At 54.5% G+C, this 19827-nt stretch overlaps 1 protein-coding gene across 2 annotated transcripts; it reads left to right on the top strand.

Annotated features, from left to right (window-relative positions):
• The first annotated feature begins 9457 nt into the window (after nt 1–9457).
• PTTG1IP (PTTG1 interacting protein) lies at nt 9458–18430 on the top strand. Of its 2 annotated transcripts, none has more exons than XM_068201214.1 (7): nt 9458–9597; nt 11760–11812; nt 12777–12885; nt 15506–15608; nt 15714–15779; nt 16161–16207; nt 17672–18430. In XM_068201214.1, the coding sequence occupies exons 1-7, from the start codon at nt 9519–9521 to the stop codon at nt 17713–17715; spliced, it is 501 nt and encodes a 166-aa protein (XP_068057315.1). In that variant the 5' UTR covers nt 9458–9518; the 3' UTR covers nt 17716–18430. The 2 variants fall into 2 exon arrangements, with proteins under 2 accessions (XP_068057315.1, XP_068057316.1); XM_068201215.1 differs by lacking the exon at nt 9458–9597 and adding an exon at nt 11584–11672.
• Nucleotides 18431–19827: the final 1397 nt, after the last annotated feature.

The following is a 19827-nucleotide window of genomic DNA, read 5'->3' as shown; positions in this document are numbered from 1 at the left end:
TGGTGAAGCGGCGTCTTCCCGAGGCTGGAGGAGGACTCCATGCTGAGAGCTTGGAGCCTTGAGAGCCATGGCTGCCTCTGAGCCTAGGAACTCAGTACAGGCTGGGGAGACCCAGGAGGGAGGGAGCTGGGAGACTGAGAGTGGTGTTATGGGGCGAGTCAGAGCACCCATGGGTACTTTAAATTTCACCCCTGCCCTATTTCCCCTCAAGTGACCTAGAACTGGTAGAAGGTGATCCTAGAATTATAAAATTGCTGAATGGTTGGGGTTTGAAGAGACCTTAAAAGTCATCCAGTTCCAACATCTCATCCCCACACGCGGAGACACCTTCCACTAGAGCAGGTTGCTCCAAGCCCCATCCAAACTGGCCTGAAACACTTCCAGGGAGGGGGCATCCGTATCTTCTCTTGGCAATCTGTGCCAGGGCCTCACCATCCTCACAGGGAGGAATTACTTCCCCAAATCCAGTCTAATCCTGCCCTCTGCCAGCATAAAGCCATTCTGGCTTGTCCTATCACCTAGCCCTGTCCTTGTCCAAAGTCTCTTCCCAGCTCTCTTGGAGACCCTTTAGGTATTGCAAAATCACAATAAGGTTCCCCTGGAGCCTTCCCTTCCTCAGACTGAGCAGTCCTCAGCATTTCCTTATAGGAAAGGGATTCCATCCCTCCAACCAACTTGGTGGCCTCTTCTAGACTTGAGATGAGCACAGAGACAATGCAACAGCTCAGAACATGATCGTGTCACAGCATCATGACCATTGGCAGAGAGCACCAGGTTCTTTTAGCCCAATGAAAAAAAAAATCCCAAATGTAACAAAATACATGGAAAACCCCCTCTTGTGCAGAGATACTGATGTATCATCTGCAACCTCAAGCATCCAATGCTGGGGGCGACACCTCACTGCACACCCATGGGTGCAGCTGGGTGTCTCCATCGTGGAGAAAGGAGGTGGGAGGAGGAGGGCAAGGGAAGAACATGGAGCAAATTCAGAGTGCAGGAATCCATGCAAAGGAGAGCCCCAGCTCTGTGCCCTTGGGGCAGACGTGGGAACAGAGGGATCCTGCCTCCTGTCTCTGTCTCTGGCTGCTGCCTCGCTGGCAGAATGTGAGACGAAGAGCAGGGAAGGGAGCACAGGAGCTGTCAGATGTTGTTAGTGGTGTGACACCTCTTAATAAGGCCCATCTGTCTGGAAGGCAGCAGATCCGACAGGATTTCTGCAGACCTGATTGTGAGTGTTACTGCCAAGATTTTACAATCAGCACTAATAAACACGCTGGGGCAGCATTTGGCACCACGAGCTCCAACATCCCAGGATGAGAGCGAGAAAATCAGGACTGCAACAAAAATCCTCACCACAGCACAGAGCTCCTGGGAAACTCGTAGCATCTTTTGGGATGTGTTGATCCAGCTGTGGGTCACTTTTGGTGATGTACCTGGCTCCCACGGACACCCCTCTTACCTGGGAATGTGCACATGGATCCTGCATCCTTAACTAAAAGACTGAACAGGTTTTCCACCAGCCTTTATCCAAATCTCCATCCTTCTTGTCCTGGCTTGCTGCACCCCAAGGGACACAGGCAGCTGCGTGAAACAGTAACTGTGAGAAGGAAATCCCTGTCTGTGGGAAGAAGGATTGTGGGGACACTGTGGGGATAAAACCCGCTGTGACAAACCCCCTGTGTCATCTCAGGGCAGCACGTGTCACCGGGCAGCGGGCACTCCTAGCGCAGGAGGGCACCACACAGAGCGTGTCTGGGAGGGAGCAGCTGGGCCTGTAGGTGTGGAATAGCAGCAGAAAAAGCCCATGTGATTTGGGAAATGCCACGTTCAGGCATGATGAAAGGGTAGAGCTGAGTCAAGTGGCTATCGATGAGTCACAGGCCTGTAGGGAACACGCTGGTGGGTGTTGAAAACGCTCTGTAAAGCTTGGCTCAGCTGCGGCAGACATTTGGGCATGCAGGAACGTGCTCTGCTGCCTCTTCTGAGGATTTTCCCACCAGGGCTGGGGATACCTTGTGGGATCAAGGGGAACCAAACACCACGGTGTCCATGGGGGTCCCCGAAGCAGGGGAAGGGACCTGCACGTGGGTGCCTTGGGATGGAGCATGTGGTCCCAGGCATGGCATGCTGGTGTGAACTGAGCTTTGCCGTGACAGGCCTGCCCAGGAAATGTTTGGTGCCACCCCCAGCCCTTGGGCCCTGCAGAGCTCACAGCACTCCCTCCGATGATTTGGCCTCTCTTGAGTGAGCAAAATTAAACAAACTTCCTCAGAAACCCTATTATGTTGAGCAGTGTGGAGCACCAGCTGCAGGGGACAGTGAGTCTCCCCTCCGCTGGGGATAGGGGGGTCCCCAGGTCAAAGGTGCTGATCCTGGGCATCCCCACAGACCCTTTCCCTTTGTGTTATTCCCACAGGTGGTCCAGCCCGTTGTCCCCACTGAGGCTCCCCTTCCCCGGGGTCGTGGTGCTGGGCTGCAGCTCTGTCCCCAGCCCTGGCCACTGTCTGTGAGGGCTGGCTGGAGAGCTCCTCACTGCCAGCGATAAGAATGGCTGTAAGTATACACTTCCTTAAATCCCTTGAACTCCCGAATTAAAATACGGATGTGGGATTTAACTTGGAAGGTTTTTGAAGGAGATATTTCTGTTATACATCATCATGCGTGTCATGAGGCTCAAATATTTGGAAGGGCTGTATAAATAACTGTGTGATCACCTTTTCTCATCTGGCTTCTGCCTCTCCCTATCCCACAGCTGCCACGGAGTGGGGAAATGTGCGTGGCACTCAGAAACCTGCAAGTTTACTCTCAGTTACTTTCATGAGAGGTTTCTTGAGTTTTCATGAGAGGTGCTGTCACAAGACTTGTTTCATCTGAAAAGGAGGAGAGGAGAGGAGAGGAGAGGAGAGGAGAGGAGAGGAGAGGAGAGGAGAGGAGAGGAGAGGAGAGGAGAGGAGAGGAGAGGAGAGGAGAGGAGAGGAGAGGAGAGGAGAGGAGAGGAGAGGAGAGGAGAGGAGAGGAGAGGAGAGGAGAGGAGAGGAGAAGGGCTCACGAGGATGCTGCTTCCCTGAACATCCCTCAGATGCCTACAGGTGTCAGGACAAAATTGTCGACGCTGAAATACCATCTAGGACAAAACACATGCTGGGAACTACAAGATGCACTCGGCAACATTTGTGTCAATCCTAGAAGTCCTGGCATGTGAAATCTCAGAATAATGGATGAGCATTTTTATTACATTTTCAGTGGAGAGAGAGGCAAAATAAGCCAGAAGCTGTTACCACCTTGACAGCTGAACCAGCCAGGGAGACCTGGGGACATGACTTGGCATGTCCCATATCTTCATCCCCATCACCCCAGACCAGCAACCAGTAGAAATGTCCCGAAGCCTGCACCCCAAAAATGTCCTCCTGGCCCTGGAGCCTGGGGTAGGGGGCACCCTGAGTGATTTTTTTTTTCCAAGAAGGTGTTGCTATTGAAAGACTTTCTGGGTCTACAATGCGAATCCTCAGCCAGACAGCTTATCTTGGGTTCAGCTTAAACCCCTCCATGCCAGGCTGCCGCTGCTGCAGTCACCAGGGGAAGAGAAACGTTTGCCATATGCTGAGGGATTACTGTATAAAACTGAGATGCTTGGCTGCATGCCAAGGCACAGGGTTTCCAAATAGAGTCTGAATCCTGGACAGAAAAGTTCCAACTAAATATAGACATGACAGCCTCAGAGTTGACTTTTTTTTTTTTTTTTTTTTTTTGGTTTGAGTTCACTTAAAATAGCGTGTTGAGGGTTTGTTTGTGCCCCGCTGAGGGGGCAGGTAGAGGCATGTTTACAAACACAGTTACAAACCCAAGGACATGGTGGGATGGGAACATCACCCTTCCTCCTGCACACCCTTGAATGGTCCTGAGGGTGGAGCGGATGCAGGTGCAGAGCACTCAGGCTGTCTCCAGACCCTGGGCAGGAACCAGGCGAGGTGTCCTCTTCCTCACACCCTGCCCAGAAAGGTCTGTCAGCCTAAAAAACATTGCAGGGAGCCAAAAAATCTGGGGCCCGTGATGACATAGGACAAGACAAGTGGGTGGCACCTGTGGAAACTCGCTTGCACACAGCTCAGCGAGGAGAAGCTTTGCTGGGTGGTTTCAGAAGAGCCAGTCCTGCTGCTGGGAGTCAGCAGGGATGGAAAGCTGAGAAAAACTCAGCAAGGAGATGGTGCTTTTCACCGCTTTTGGAAAAGGCAGTGTGGATTTTCTGAGCTGCCAACCCTGCTCACACCTCTTGGAGATGTGGGCTGGATTACTCAGCCATACAACTGCTGGCAAGTGCAGCAAAAAAAATCGAAGCCCAGCACCAGGATGGAGCAAGGGATCTCAGTGGCTTTGGGATGCAGCTGCTCCGGGTGCAGTAAGTGAAATACTTTTGCAAAAGCCCATGGAAAAAGCAACAAAGCCTAAATATCTGGGATGGGAAAGCAGGTGTTGGATGTGCTCCTCACACCCAGCATGGAGTGCTGGGAAAAAGCAGTGGAGGGGGACTGGAGAGAACTCATCCTCGTGAGCTGGCCACGTGTGCTTGAGGCATTGGGATGCTGGAAGCTCTTTAAAGGGTTGGAGGAGAAAACTCCCAGAGAGCTGCAAGTCACTGGCTGTCTAACATCACATCTGTATAAAATATAATATGAGAAAATATTGTTAATAGGCTTGGTGACAGAAAGGAGTTGAGACAAACCCCCACATGCAAATTTGCTTGCATATATCTGCCAAGGGCTGCCCAACACCTTTGCATTCCAAGCAGGAATTCATTTAAGGGTCCACAGCTCCCAGGACAGCTGATAGGGATAAAAATTAAGCAGATGTCTGAGCCAGGCCTTAAATGAGGGTGGCCCTACAAAACATAGGATGTCTTAGTATCAAATAATCAGTTGCCCAAAAGGGAAAAAAAAAAGGTTTAAACTGATATAAAAAGGCAGGAAAGTGGCTGAGGTGGGATCCCACTCCAGCAGAGGAACTGCCAGGAGGAAGAAGTCTGGCTCTGTAAAATTCCTGTTCCTAAACAATGGTGCTGGGAAGGTCGGTGACACGGGGGAGGTAGGGCTAATAATAACAAATACTGTTAGAGTTATACCTTACATAGAGAAAACTGCACTGGAACTGGCTTTCCAAGAGCCCAGCAAAAAGCTTTTGTTTAATTTATGGGGCTCAGGCTATTTTTAGCTGGCAGATCCTTGGGGTTTTATCTGGGATCGCTGCTCTGAGCCAGCAGCTGGAACATTTTAATTGTTTGCTCTGGATTTAGGATGGGTTTTTTTTTTCCTAAAGGGAGAAAGAGGAAAACAGGTGCTGGGGTCTGACCTTGCTGGTCTCCAGATTTCCTTGTCAGCACCTTCCGGAGTGGGGAGAGCAAGTGGGTCTTGGAGCAGCTCTCTGCCTCCTGCGAGACTTTTTGGGGTGGTGCTGGGGGGTCATCCATTGGAACCCCTATCCTCCAGTCCGGCCAGGACCCCACACTCATCCCCAGCTCCTGCCAAAGGCCAGCAGCCAGCAGGTGAGAGAGTGGCGGGGGACACGGTGTCTCCCCATCCTCTGGTTGCTAGGCAGGTCTAAAAATAGCCTGGGCAGTCCAACAAGGAGGGAGCATCCCCTTCTTCCAGGAAAGCCAGAAGCGCTCCAGGCCTGCGTGCGGCGGTGCTTTATTTGTCAGGAAAGCCCTTTGGTATCTGCCTGGAGCGTGGATGTGAGAGGAGCCATCTGCTCGGGGACAGGAGGTGTTTACGCCAGCCTGGGCAGAGACGCCCGCTGCGGAGCCTCGTCGCAGCTCCCACCGCGCTGCTGGCACCCCCGCCCTGCTCGGAGCTTGGCCCCAGTGATGAAGGCAGACGTCTCTGTTTATGAAAACACCGGCTCCTCCACTCTGGGAGCTCCCAGGGCAGCTCAGAAATCCTTCCCGGCTGGTGGCTGCTGAGAGCTGGCATGGTGGGTGACAGCGGGACTGCCACGTGCTGGGGTGGTGTCCCTGCCGTGCAGAGCACTGGGAATGCCAGCAGCCTCTCCAGAGCTGTGCCCTAGGGCTGAGCAGAGCCCAGCCAGAGCACCCTGGGTGGGCAGGGCTGGAGGGGCTGCTGGCCTGCAGCCCATGGCAGAACCACTGTAGGGAGTCCTGGTGTGGGGACACCACAGCACCAGAAGGTATTTTGGGGTTACCTGTTCCACTGCCTACGCTCAGGGCTGCTGGCAGACACCTCTCCCTGTGCCCATGTGGAGGTGTTGGGTGTGTTGGTGAGACAGAAAGGAGGCAATTAAAAGCAAAGCAAAACACCTTGGCTTTGAATATGCTCCCAAGTGAGGGTGAAGTACTCCAAGATCCTCATCTGCCTGTGCTGACCCAAGAGGACGTGGGATTGGGATTAAAGGGAAAACTTTAACAAGTTTTTCTGAAGAATGGCAAAAAACACAAGTTTTCAACCTTACTTCCTCCCCTCCCCCTTTTTTTTTTTCCATTTTTGTCTCCCTACAGAGTAAATCTTTTTCATTTGGATCCTGCTGACACAAATAACCCCAGGTTTTGGGCTGAAACATCAGCAATCACCTCTTTCCATTGCCAGCCGGCATGGCAAGCTAATATTAACCTCCCAAGCTCCCTCCCATCTCCTGGAGGTTGTCCTGTTGCAGCCAGGGAGTGCTAGAAAACAGTGCATCGCCCACTCATCCAGCCTTCTTCAAGGGAAATATTTATATGATGCCAAAGAGAGGGTTTCCATGGCAGTGATGACTCTTAGCACCGTCGCCTTGGAAACCACTTGAGGCCATCTTGAAGGGTTTGAAAATCCCCTTCAGAGACAAATAAGGAGAGGGAGAGGAAAGCCACTGGGATCAGAGTGGGTTTCCAGTCTCCCCTGACTTTCCTATCAGCTCCTTGCCTGCTCCCGCTGCCTGGGTCCCTGCCCATGCCGCTGGGATTATTTGTAGTCCAGGTGTTGCTTCAGGGAGAGACCCAGGACAAAGGAATGAAGTGCTTTGCAAACAGAAATGGTTTGGCTGGTGCTTCCTCCTGCTTCCCAAACAATCCAGCAGTGACTCTGGTGTCAGGGCACTGCTCAGCCCCAGAGGAGGCTTCAGGGAGACTCCCCTGCGCCAGCAAACACCAGGGTGATCATTACTGCCTGCCCAGCTTCGAGCACCAGCTGCTTTTGGAGCAGCAAATGCACAGGTCCCATGTCTTTGACAGCCCAATTCCCCATCACACATGAAGAGCCCCGTGTTTCTTCTGAGGAGCTGCCAAAATCTGAACCTCGGCAGGAGACGGCTGCTGGCACCAGAGCGCTCGCCTGTGGCGGAGGAAGGAACGCACCTCTGTGTCACGCACTTCCCAGGCTCAGCCCCGCATCCCGTGCTCAGCTCCCACATCCCGTGGTTCAGCCGACAGAGCGCCTTTGGCCACTTATGCTCCCAGCCTGCAGGAGCTCTGCCACCGGCAGCCAGTCCATCTGGCTCTCAAGGACACCAAGAACACGGCAGGGAGAGCAAAGCTTTCTGAGCAGATGGATGGTGAGCTTCCAGACGCAGCTGGCGGTGGCAGGGGTGGCCAGTGTCGCTGTTTGTTCAAGCTATGGGATTGCTTTCTTTGGGGTTTTGCTGAAAAATAATAGTTATCTTCTTCATTTTGTTTAGGGCAATCTAAAATATTTTCTTCTTTCTACCTGAGCTGCCTCCATGCCGAGGTGTCAGTGACTCTCCAAGTCAGAGCTCTTCCCTGGCACCCACGCTTTGCTCTGCTGAGCTGCCCCCCACCCCCCTACGGGTACCTTCACACCACCCCTCACCCCCCACCTGCCCTCCAGAACCCAGGCAGCTTTCCCAGAGAGAAACACCTGTGCACTGCTTAGTCCCTCAACCTAAAGGGAGGGGAGTTTGGCCACAGTGCCAGTACCAGGGTAACTCACGTCTCGCCATCCCACTGCCTGTGCCAGGCTGGCTGCTCCTGCCTGTGCCAGGCTGGCTGCTCCCGCCTGCACCTCGAGGGGAGCATTTGGGGTGCCAGGGGAGCACCCAGTTCACTCTTGACCTACAGCATGTGAAAATCCTCGTTTATATTGATGCAGCTTCTCATGTCTTGAATGTTGAAACACATGGGTGTGAGGTCAGGGGTGTTTGGCTTTGCCCAGGAGGGAGCTCCTAGCACGCTGTGTGTCCACAAATGTCATGCCTGGCCGGTGCTGACCCAGGTGCCAGGTTGGGATGCAAAGCTTGGAATTACAAGCGTAAATATTTATTCGTGGGTGTGAGATGTCTCAGCCAAATCAGGGCACCCAGGTGGGGTTCTTTAGGAGGCTCTTACATCCATCACATGCTCAGGTACAGCACAAATTGACTGAGCACTGACACCCACACTAACAGATCTCCAGGAAAACTTGGCAAAGCTGCTCTGTTGCTGCTTGTCCATGGATCCAGGTGTCCTTGAGTCCCTCTGGCTGCAGTGACTGACCTGCGACACCAGAGGAGGCTGGGAGGGTCTCAGAGCCCGGGATGCTGTGCTACCTCGGTCCCCCCGGGGATAAAGCTGTTCTTTCTCCCTCAGGGACTGCTCTAAGCCTCCCAAAAGCAAAGTCCTTCTCTCCAGGGCCCGGCTGTTTGTTTTACTTCAGCACGAACAATACCGAAACCTTCAATAAAACTCCACTACCTCATCACATCGCAGTGTGTCATGAGAACTAATATGTATTTTACCCTTAACGTGCTTCCGTGCTATAAAGATGGATGAAGCGGTGCGGGAAGGAATGCGGGGCCCTTTGGGGTGGGTTTGCGCGGGGGCAGGCCGTGAGTCTCCCGGGGAGTTTGTGCAAAGTCCGCTTCTCTCCCCGTCCTCGTCAGCCTCCTCCTCCTGCTCCCGCGGGGGTCTGGCACCCTCCTGCGGGCGGCCGCGGGGCCGGCGGGGGGTCCCGGTTAGTGCCGGCGGGGTCCCGGTTAGTGCCGGCGGGGGTCCCGGTAAGGGCCGGTGGGGTCCCGGTAGGGCCGGTGGGGTCCCGGTTAGGGCCGGCGGGGGTGCCGGTAAGGACCGGCGGGGGTCCCGGTTAGGGCCGGCGGGGGTGCCGGTAAGGACCGGCGGGGGTCCCGGTAAGGGCCGGTGGGATCCCGGTAAGGACCGGCGGGGGTCCCGGTAAGGACCGGAGGGGGTCCCGGTTAGGGCCGGTGGGATCCCGGTAAGGGCTGGCGGGGGTCCCGGTAAGGACCGGCGGGGGGTCCCGGTTAGGGCCGGTGGGATCCCGGTAAGGACCGGCGGGGGTCCCGGTAAGGGCCGGTGGGATCCCGGTAAGGACCGGCGGGGTCTCGGTAAGGACCGGCGGGGTCTCGGTAAGGACCGGCGGGGGTCCCGGTAACGGCCGATGGGGGTCCCGGTAGGCTCCGACAGCCCCGGGGGTCTCTCCGCCCGCCCCCAGCCTTGCAGCCCCGCGGGGCCGCCCCCGGCCCGCCCCCGGCCGGCCCTACATAGCGGCGGTGCCGCCCCGGCGCGGCCCCGGCCCCGCTCCGCCATGGCCCCGGCGCTCCGGCTCTGCGCCCTGGCCCTGGCCCTGCTGCCCGTCGCCGTCGCCGCGCAGGACGTGGCCGGAGGTAAGCGCTGACCGCGGCCCGCGCTCCTCGCACTGCACCCCAAAATCCCGGCCGGGCAGTTGCTTCGGACCCCGTTCCTGTGGGATGCCCGGTGCGGGATGCAGGTCGGCACCCGGCGGGTGCGGGTGGCCACTGGTCAGAGAGCTGTGGCCACTCAGAATGGGCAGTGAGGCTGGCAGGGAAAGCCGTGTTCCTCGCTGGAGTTCCGCAGGGTGGGATCCGGTGCAGCCTGGAGTGTCCCTTGGAGTTCGGGAAAGTTGAGTGGATGCTGGAAGTGCAGCTTTGCTCGCCGCTTTTCCGGCTTCCACGGCAGTGGAACCTTCCCATGCCCAGGGGAGCTGTGGTGCCCCATCCCTGGAAGTGTCCAAGGCTGGCTTGGACGGGCTTGGAGCAACCTGGGCTAGTGGAAGGTGCCCCTGCCCATGGCGTGGCGGGGGCTGGGTTGGGACAAGATGGGCTCAAAGCCCTTCCTACCCAAACCATTCTGTGATTCAATGATTTAGTGATGATAACAGCTCAGGTGAGAGAGCTGCTTACCTTCCCTGACCAGGGGGCAGTCACTGGGCAGCCAGGCTCCTGCTGACGGCCCTTTGGAGGGTGGGGGAGAGTGGCTGGGGCAGCCTCAGACCAGTAAGAAGATGGTCCTCGAAGCAGCCCATTCCAAACAGCCATAAGTGGATGCCTTTGACTTAATGACTTGGAGGATGATCTCCAGCTAGGGATGCCAGGAGAGGAGATATCCTGGGGGAAAGCAAAGCCCAGTTAAAACCACAGGTTCTACTTTTGCCCACCACTGGCCTCCTGTGGTGTGGGAGGGTGTTTTGTGACTCCTGGTAAGGAACAGTCCTGGAGCAGCAGAGTGCTGCTGTGCTTTTCCGGCCTCAATTGAAGAAATCAGGAAGATGCAGCTTCAGAGTGTTTAAAATCTGCAATCTCAGGCTCTCTGGTGTGTAAACACCCTTATCTGAGCTATGTTAATCAATTGCCCAGTTGTTTGGAAGGCTATACAGAGCATGTGACTGCTGACAGTGGGTCATAGCTGAGGGTTCCTGCCAGCTGGAGGGAGAAAATCCAGCTTTGCTGATTGTGAGAGTGGAAAACAAGCACCTCTGGGATTGATTTTTTCCTGATTACGACACTGCAAAGCAATGATCCTTCATCCAGCAGTGAGTGGTCAGGCAAATTGATTTGAGTTTTCCTTTTAAACCACTGTCAAACAGGCTGCTGCTTAGATTCTTAGGCAGGAGTCAGTTTTAAATGGCTCATTCTTGAGGGCTTGGCAAGCCACCCTTCCTGCAGATCTGGGGAAGCACACCAGTGAATTGCAGGTGAATGTCCTGTAGGAAGACATTTTCCAGGAGCACTGCTGGGAGCTGTAGCTAAGCTCAGAATGGGGGCTGGACTGGCCAACTTGTCCTGTGCTCAGGTTCAGACCTTATCCATTCCCCTGCCCACCTGGATGCATCCCGTGGAGATGCCTTCATCCATGGTGGCTCTGGTCCTGAGAGCCACCTGTGTCTGTAGAACTGGGGTCTTCCTCTGCCACAGGGGGGTGGAAACAGGTTTTTGAACATGAGCACAGATTTTTGGCTGCAGTACTGCTCCCATTGCCTGGACTGTGTCTTGCTGAAGGAAGATTTGGATGAACTGGCTGGGGTAGGGTATGGCCCTCGTGTGCAGCAGGAGGCCTCCTGCAGGATCTGTAGCTCTGTGTGTCCCCATGTGCTCCTCTGCTTCTCCTGGTAGCAACTTCTGTGTCTGGAGCTTGTTTGCTTGAGCTGCTCCACATCTGGTGCTACAGGACTGTTTCACCTACCCACTGCTTGCCCTCATCCTCATGTGGGTCCCTCCAGACCAACTCCAGCTGTGTCCTCTGGCTGCCCTGCTGCCATAGTACATGCTCAGGCTTTTAGGGAAATAAAACCCAAGAGAGGAACTCACAGCTTAGGGCTTTGTCAGCAGAGCAAGGCAGATGAACTTTCATTAGCATTTGGGCTTCCCACCGTGACACGGAGTGCGTGCTGAAGATGGTGGCTCTTGCAGCAGCAGCAGCATGCACTGCTGCTGGCCCAGTGGTGGGTAGGAGCAGGCTTGGAGGAGCCCAGAATTTTAAATCACTGAAGCTCTTCAAAGTCCTGAGGTGTCTTTTTTCCTTCCTGCAGATTGTCGCCAGTATACGAACAGGAGCTGTGAAGAATGCCTGAAAAATGTCACTGTGAGTAGCAGCAGTGAGACTCCCAACCTCTCACCATGCCTGAAAGGTTTCCTTCCTGGAAGCAGGGCTGGTCCCCTGCCCTTGTCCCAGACATACTGCAAATTCCACCCACCTATGAGGGTGAGAGGGCAATCCCTCTCTGGTGCTCTGGAAGGAGGTTGCTAGAAACTGGGTGGGTTTTGTTGTGTGCTTTTTGATTACAGTAATGGAATTGCTGAGCTGCTTCCTGGTGGATGGGCAACGTGCTTGGAGAAGGGACTGAGTGCGCTGGGCTGGCTGGTCAAGTTCCCCTCCACCAGTTGTGCCATGGCACTGGGTGGGTGCAGGATGTGTACTGGTGTCCTGCCAGTCCCCGCTGCCTTATCGCAGATATCAGCAAACTTGAACTTGAGTCAGATCTTGCAGCTGATACAGCCAGAACCAGTTTGACCAAACCCTACTGAATGCTGGGCTTGGGGGTTGGAGCCACCAGGAGAGGACATGCAAAGCTCTGCAGATGGTCTGGTAGTGGCTGGGCACATGCACACCTCTCCTGCTCGTCAGCCTTGTGTGTGTAGAGTGCTTTATCTCAAAGGCTTTCTTCTTATCCCAAAAATAAACCTAAAGGATTTGCCTTATTAATTGTGCAAGCCATGGTGGGATTCTTAAGGCTGTCCTAGGCAGGACCAGTAGTTGGCTCGATGATCCTTTTGAGTCCCTTCCAGTTCAGGATAGTCCACGATTCTAAGCCAGGAGAAGGATTCTCAGCATCTTTACTTGCCCTAGAACTCTGCACTCCTCTCTCGTGCCTCTCCTGGTGTGATCTGTGCTGATACAGCTCTCGCTCCTGAGCACCCTGTGGCGCTGGGTGATACCTGGTTCTCGTGAGCCAGCAGAGGTGGCCCTGTGCTGTGGCTGCCAAAGCAAAGCGTGGGTCACTGGCAGTGCACCCGCAATGCTGTGCTGCCTGGTTCCTGTGTTCTAGTGCCTGTGGTGTGCCAGCAGCAGGAGGTGCGTGGAGTACCCCGTCCGAAGAATCCTTCCCCCAGCTGACCTGTGTGAGCTCCGCTCTGCGCGCTGGGGAGTCTGCTGGGGTAAGTGCCAGCCTGGGCTGGTGACTGTGTGAGTGCTTGCTGCTGTGGGAGGTTCCCCTGCCACCCCATCTCTCTGCCAGTGTAGCAATGACAGGCTGAAGGCAGTCAAGGTTCTGCAAACTCCCTGAAGCGTGGGCGGGGAAGCAGAGTATGAGCAGTTCCCTGCCTTCTGGCAAGTAGGACCCGTGAGGATTTAGCTACTCCAAAATGCCTCCCTTATGCTTTGGTGTGATGGAGGCTCCAGACGTGGCTAGCGCCTGGGAACAGGCATGGAAGGTTCTCTGTGGGCCTGTGCAGCCCTTCCTGGTGTCTGAATCCCAGAAGATCTCTCCTCTGCAGCTGGCATGTCACTCTGTGCACCACTTCTGACTCTTTACGTGGCTGCTGTCCCAGGTGGGCTCCTGGAACCAGAGATGTGGTGACTTCTCTGGGAACCTGTGTGTGCTTCTAGTGCTGAGTGTACCGTGGTCCTGCTCAGCTCTTACCCACCTAAGAAAAAAACCTCTTCTAAAAGTACTCCTGCATGTGCAGGTCTCCTCTGGGAGCTTTTCCTGGTGGACAGCTGCCTCTCCTCCCTGCTGCTCTGTTTTCTGAAGGGTTTCTGGAGAGATTGGTGCCTTGTTTAGACTGAGCTTAGTGCATGTTCATGCTCAGACAGGAGCCAGCTTTTGGGGGCTGGAGCAGGAAGAAAGCAAGCTGGGGCCTGGTTGCTCTCACCCACCCCCTTGATGAGGAGCCTGGAGCTGAACTGCTGTTGCCTGTCATCTTTTGTGCTTGAGGCTGGGCTCTCCTGTCTGCCCACAAGAGTTCAAACTGCTCTTATGCTTGTGGAGGAAGAATCTCCTCTTTGTGAGCCCTGTGGTATGCTTTTCTGAAACTTCTCTAAGGCCTTGAAATACTAGTTTTGATGTGAGTAGCTTCACAAAAGGTTTCATTATAGAAGATCACATTCCTCAGCTTGCAAAACTTGCTGTAGAGGAGATTAGTCCTGTGAGAAATTAGCTCTTACGTGAGTGTGCATTTTTGGTGTGTGTGACTTAGCCTCTGTCATCAGCTGGAGGAGTGCCTGGCGCTCTGCCACAGACCTTTCTGTGTGAGAAGGGGGAGAGCTGAACCCCAGGCTCCTTCTGAAACCCCAAAAGGGTTTCAGAAGCACTGACGCTGCTGCAGGCTTTGAAAACAATTTCAGTGGTGGAGTCAGCTCAGGCTGGAGTACCTAAAAGAGGATCTATTTAGAACAGATAAAAGGAAGAAGTTTCTTACAATGAGGGTGATGAGGCACTGGCACAGGTTGCCCAGGGAGATAGTGAATGCCCCATTCCTGGAAACATTCAAGGTCAGGTTGGATAGGACTGTGAGCAGCCTGGTCTAGTGAAAGATGTCCCTGCCCATGGCAGGGAGTTGGACTAAGTGACCTTCAAAAGTGCTCTGAGCAGGTTCAGGTGCACTGAGATTGCTGTAGCCTGGCAAAGTGTTTGTGTGCAAAGTGGCTCCAAAACAAATATTTCCACAGGCACAAGTCTCTGAACAGCCTGAATCACACTTGGAAGAAACTCCTCTTTGTTGTCACCTGAAATCCTTGGCATCTCGATGTGTCAGTTTTGGCTGGTGTCTCTACTGCCATTACTGCAGGAGCTGAGTAGGATGAGCAGGGACCAGGGCTCACGGCTGCTGCCTCACCATGTTCCAGCAGGTTTTGTTCTGTGTGTGAGCAAGCAGATCCCCCAGCCCTGGGGAGACATGGCAGTCAGGTGCAGGAAGCAGGACTTGGTCTTCAGCTGCCTGAGCAGCACTGCTGGCCCCAGGCTGATAAATCCCAACAGATTTTGTTGCAGTTTATCTCTTGCCCAAGGACATCACCTTGGGAAAGACACCTCTAAGTGCTCATCTCATCAGAGATGACTTCTGAGGCTGGCTCCCATGGACAGTAATTCCTCCATGTCAGAGATCGCTCCTTAGCCCTGAAGCCTTCAGTTGTTGGTTTTTTGCCTTGATGGTTACTTTTTATCTGGATTAGTGATTAAGATGGCTTTGCTCCTGTTTCTGCCAGAGGAGTTTGACCTGAGTGCATTTGTCCTTGCCTTTCTTCATAGCCAGTAACTGAGCACTCCTGTTAGCAGGTACATGTGCTCAGCTGGTGTTTATTTGTGGGTACCAACACCAGGTATATCTACAGCTAACAATGTCCATTTGCTTTCCCAGGTGGCTGCACATCTCCAGACCAGTGACTGAAGCTGCTGGTGACAGTAGCTGTATGTTCATAAACAGGACAAGAGAAAATGGCTGTAGGATAAGAGGAAATGGCCTCAAGTTGCACCAGGGGAGGTTTAGGTTGGATATTAAGAAAAGGATTCTTCACTCATAGAGTGGTCAGACAGTGGAACAGGCTGGCCAGGGCAGTGGTAGAGTTGCCATCCCTGGAAGCATTCAAAAAACACAGAGCTGTTGCACTTGGGGATGTGGTTTACTGGAAGACCTGGCAGTGCTGGGGGAACACTTGGACTTGATGATCTTTGAGTGCTTTCCCAACATTAATGATTCTGTGATCCTAGGATCCTATATTGTAACCCCAGGCAGCTGAGTCTGTGTGTGCTAAACACGTTTTTGTCAAATCCTTCAGTGAACTTTGAAGCCCTGATCATTGCAATGTCCGTGGTGGGAGGAACACTTCTGATCATGTTGGGGGTCTGCTGCTGCTGCTGTTGTAAGAAAAAGAGCAAAAAGCAAGTATCAAGGGGGTTCCCCTGATTGTGGAGCAGCTTAGATGCAGCCATGTGCTGCTGCAGAGCTGAGTGCTGAGTGCACTAAGGGGCTTTTCTGTCTACCAGGCCAGACAAGGATGATGAGAGAGCAGCCAGGGAGCGGGAGAAGAGGCGGGTGCGGCAGGAGGAGAGGTGAGTTTGTACCACAGGCCCTGAGGCTGCAGAATGATTTGGCTCCTGTCTGTGCCATCAAACGTGATGCCAGGAGGCACATGGGGCTCAACACATGCAGTCAGTGGCTGCTTCAGCTCTAGCTCACACAGAAGCCTATTTAGGAGTGTCATGCTGGGGTGACTCGTGGATGTGGCATCACAAGTATTGTGTATGCAGCTCCCAGAGGGCTGCTGACATGTGGGCTCTGGTGGTCCCCAGAGCCTCCCTGAGGTGGGAGGCTGAGCAAACCTGCCAGCCTGGAGCTCCCTTAGTTGGGAATAAGCAAGGAGCTCTGGCTCTTCTTGTTCCCTTTTGTATCACCAGTTACTGACTCATGGCTTTTCTGTTTGCCTCTCGCAGGAGAGCAGAGATGAAATCACGGCATGATGAAATCCGAAGAAAATATGGTACAGTGCTGACATGAGTGATTCAAACTAAGCTTTAGATGAAGCAGCCTCTGTAACTGTGCTCCTTGCCATGGTTATAGCTGTAGATGAGACCTAGCCAGCAGGGAAAACATGGTCCCTGTTTCTCTTGGCTCAGAGTAGGTGTAGAGATGATGGGGTCATGGTATGTGAGCCCACACAAGGGTTATTTTTCCTGGGCAGGGAAGAGGAAGTGTATAATGTTCCCCAGAATATTGTGTCATAAGAAGCATAAGCTGGTAGACACAGCACCATCATAATGCTGTTACCCTTCAGGCACAGCCCTCCAGTAGCCCTGTGGTGAGCAAGTGGCTGGGGAGCCAGCAGCCTGGAGTGTGGGGCCAGGTAGGAATAAGAATGCCCACAGCTGCAGGAGCACAGAGCAGGCACCAATCCCACCCCAATCCCTCTGGTCCTCTGTGCCAGCAGTGGTGTCTCAGTCCCCTGGGGATGGGAGTGCACAGCCTCCCTTCTGGGGCTGGACTGTCCCTCAGATGAGTCCCATGGACCTGGGCCAGCTCTGGACCTACCTGAGAACATCAGCCTGGAAGGAAGCAGGGAACATCCAGTTGCTCTGTGCAGGAGAGAGTCCCTCCAGCCTGCCCACTGGGGCTGCCAGGGGCTCTGCCAGTGTCTGGCTGTGGGGCAGTTGGGCTTATGCATGCTGCACTTGGTGGTCTCTGGCTTTGAGGGGGCTGTAGAGAAAGCTAGAGACCTTTCTTCTGCCTGCAGCTGCTGCCTGCTGCAGTCCAGGTTAGGCAGGAGATCTCTCTCCAGGGCCTCTGGATGGGCTGGCTCCTTTGGGGAAGAAAGAGCAGGCAAAGCTGTGCCTGAAGGAGCTCTTGGTGGAGGAAGCATTGCCTGTGGAAGAGCTGAGCTCTGGGCCTGTCTTGCCATGTCAGGGCTGTCTTGCTGCAGCCTGACCCCCGAGTTTGCAATCTTGTCCTTTGTGTCTGTTCTTCAAAAGTGTTGAGCTGGGAAAGCAGCAAATAGCATGGCACGTGGCTCCTTGCTAGCCCAAAAGTCAGCCCCATACCCTGCCTTGCTGTTTCCCAGTCTCGATGCAGGAGCAGGGGAGCAAGTCTAAGAACAGTTTTAATTTAATTTGGGTCTGGACTCTGTTTGTAAGCCCACTCTGACAGAAGGGGTGTGTAGAGGGAGCACTCTGGAATCTTAGGCAGGCTACTTTACCTGGACTGTACATGGACTGCCTGGGAGAGGAGCTTGCCATCAGGTCAAGCTTCTCAATGGATGTCTCCTCTTGTGCAGAAGGGGAGAGTGCTGGCTGTGGGCACTGCTCAAGTAAGAGCAGGTGTTTTGGGAGAGCTGCAGCTAGAAGGCTTGAGGATGCTTAAATGACAAAGAGTTGTTTCCCAGGACTGTTTCTTTTGCTGGCTGTGACCACTGTAGGAGCTGCTGTCTGAACAAATCTCTCCTCTCTTCTAGGCCTGTTCAAGGAAGAGAACCCTTACGCAAAATTTGAGAATTAGCATCTCCAGACACACCCACCCACCCTGGTGAATGGTGCCTTCTGCAGAGCCAAAAGTCTCCAGGCTTCCCCCCACCCCCATGGTGCCACAGAGGATGACCCAAATGCTTGGTGACACCATTGTCCCCACTCCAGGTGCTTGGTGTGGTCAGGGCTTTGCTCTTGCCCTGCTGGTGCAGGAAACCGTGGTGGCAATACTGGAGGATGGAGCATTTCTTCTCACTCACCCCAGGGTGGTTGTGGTGTCCAGAGCAATGCACGTAACAGTCCTTGTCCCAGCCAAGGGCCAAAGCAATGTCACACATCTCCCTCACTCCTGCCTCACCAAGAACACTTCATGCACACAGAGCTAGGTTCTTCTGCTCTGCCCTCCTTTTTTTTTTTTTTCCTTTTAGTATATGCAAAAGCCAGCAAGAGTTTCCTGACATAAGGGTCAGCAGGAGGCTTTGGCTGTCACTCCAGGTGCCTGCACTCATCCCAGCACATTAGCAGTCCTCTCATAGAGCACAAGTTTCTGGTGATCTGGTGCTTCCAGGAGGAAGGTCTTATGTGCACCTTCTCACTTGCAACTAATCTGGGGAAATGCCCCAACTCTCCTACCTCTCTGTGCCTTTCTAGAAAGGTGGTCTTAGGCTCAATGGCCACATCTGTTAGCAATACTGTAAGTTTCAAGTGCATTTGCATATGCTGACTGTATATTAAACTGATTCAATTACTGTTCTGGTCTGAAAGAGTTTAATTCTGCTTCCACAGCCGGCACAGGTTGGGAGTAGTGGCTGATGGAGTTGTCACTGTTATGTGGCTCTGACTCATTGTGAGTAGCTGAGGTAGGCAGAAGCAAGGCTGCCTTGGGCTCTTGCTGGGCTTGAAAGGAGGAGTCTGTTCCTGGAGAGGTTCAGGTGTTAGAAAAAGCTTGGGATAGAAGTAAGGCTGCTCTTTAAGGAAGGAGCTGGGTGATCTGGCAAGAGTTTGGACTTTTGTCCCCTGGCATCTCTAGCAGAGGGCCCCTGTGTATGCGGGGTGGCCTGGGGGCTCAGACTGCAGCCCGAGCAGTGTAAGGGAGCTGGGGTGGGAAGGAGGATGGAGCTGCCTGCACTGGGCCTGCCCAGGACCGGCCATGCAGCACCCCCAGCCCCGTGTGCAGGCTGTGCAGGACCGGGAGAGTCTGGGCTGAGGAAAGCTGCCTGTGGCCTCCTGCCGGGGGGGAATCCCATGGGCTTGGATGAAACTGTGCCTCTGCACGGCCGGGCTTGTGGAGCTCAGCACCGGCTGCTCCAGCTGAGCCCGGGGAGCTCAGGCCGGGAGCCCCGGCTGCTGCCAGCGCGCCCCAAGGGCAGGACTCGTGGGTGACTTTTAACCCCGATTGTCGCTGGCTGCTGCCAGAAGAGTCCCGGGTGGGAGGAACAGAGGCACCGACTCTGCCCAGCTCTCGTGGTGGCCGCTCTCCCACCTCCTGCCCGAGGCAGCTGCGCTGTCCGGCAGGGGCTGCGCTCCGCTGCTGCCGGGCAGGAGCCGCGGGCGGTGCCGAGAGCGGCGGCTCCGGGGGTGCGCGGCAGGGAGGTGATGATTCACAGAGATCCCCGCTTGGCTGGAATCTCCTTGTGCACGGCAGATGAACTGTGGGGCCCAGTAAAGAGAAGGGAAAGAGCTGATCGGGATCCTGCATGTGCTGGCCCAAAGGGCCCGCGGTGCCTCTGCCAGCCAAAGGTACAGGGAAAGCTGTGGGGGCTTTGTTTGAGAGCCAGCGACGGCCAGGGACAGCCGGAGCTAAAGCCTTTTGAGCTGCCTTTCCCCTGCTGGGCTGCACCAGGCTCCAGTCCCCTTCCTGCCCTGGGACTGGGACCAGTAAATTCATTTTGGGTTCCCTGAGTGCTCCCACTGGCTCTGCTCCCAGCACTAAGGGGTGATGTCTCCAAACCCACCAGGGATGGGGAACTCCTGCAAGCAATTTCCTCTTCCTGAGACCCCACTCGTGACTGGCTCTGTCCTCCTATGCTGAGCCAGGGCAGCAGAGACCTGCTGGGAGCCAGGACGGATGGTGGACGGAATGTGGCCATGCCCTGCTGCCAGGGCGGCCCCCAGTGTCCCTGGACAGAGGCACTGTGTCCTCTGC

The sequence above is a fragment of the Anomalospiza imberbis genome, chromosome 10 (genome assembly GCF_031753505.1).
Source record: "Anomalospiza imberbis isolate Cuckoo-Finch-1a 21T00152 chromosome 10, ASM3175350v1, whole genome shotgun sequence".
Classification (NCBI taxonomy): domain Eukaryota; kingdom Metazoa; phylum Chordata; class Aves; order Passeriformes; family Viduidae; genus Anomalospiza; species Anomalospiza imberbis.
This window is presented reverse-complemented; position numbering and strand designations above follow the sequence as displayed.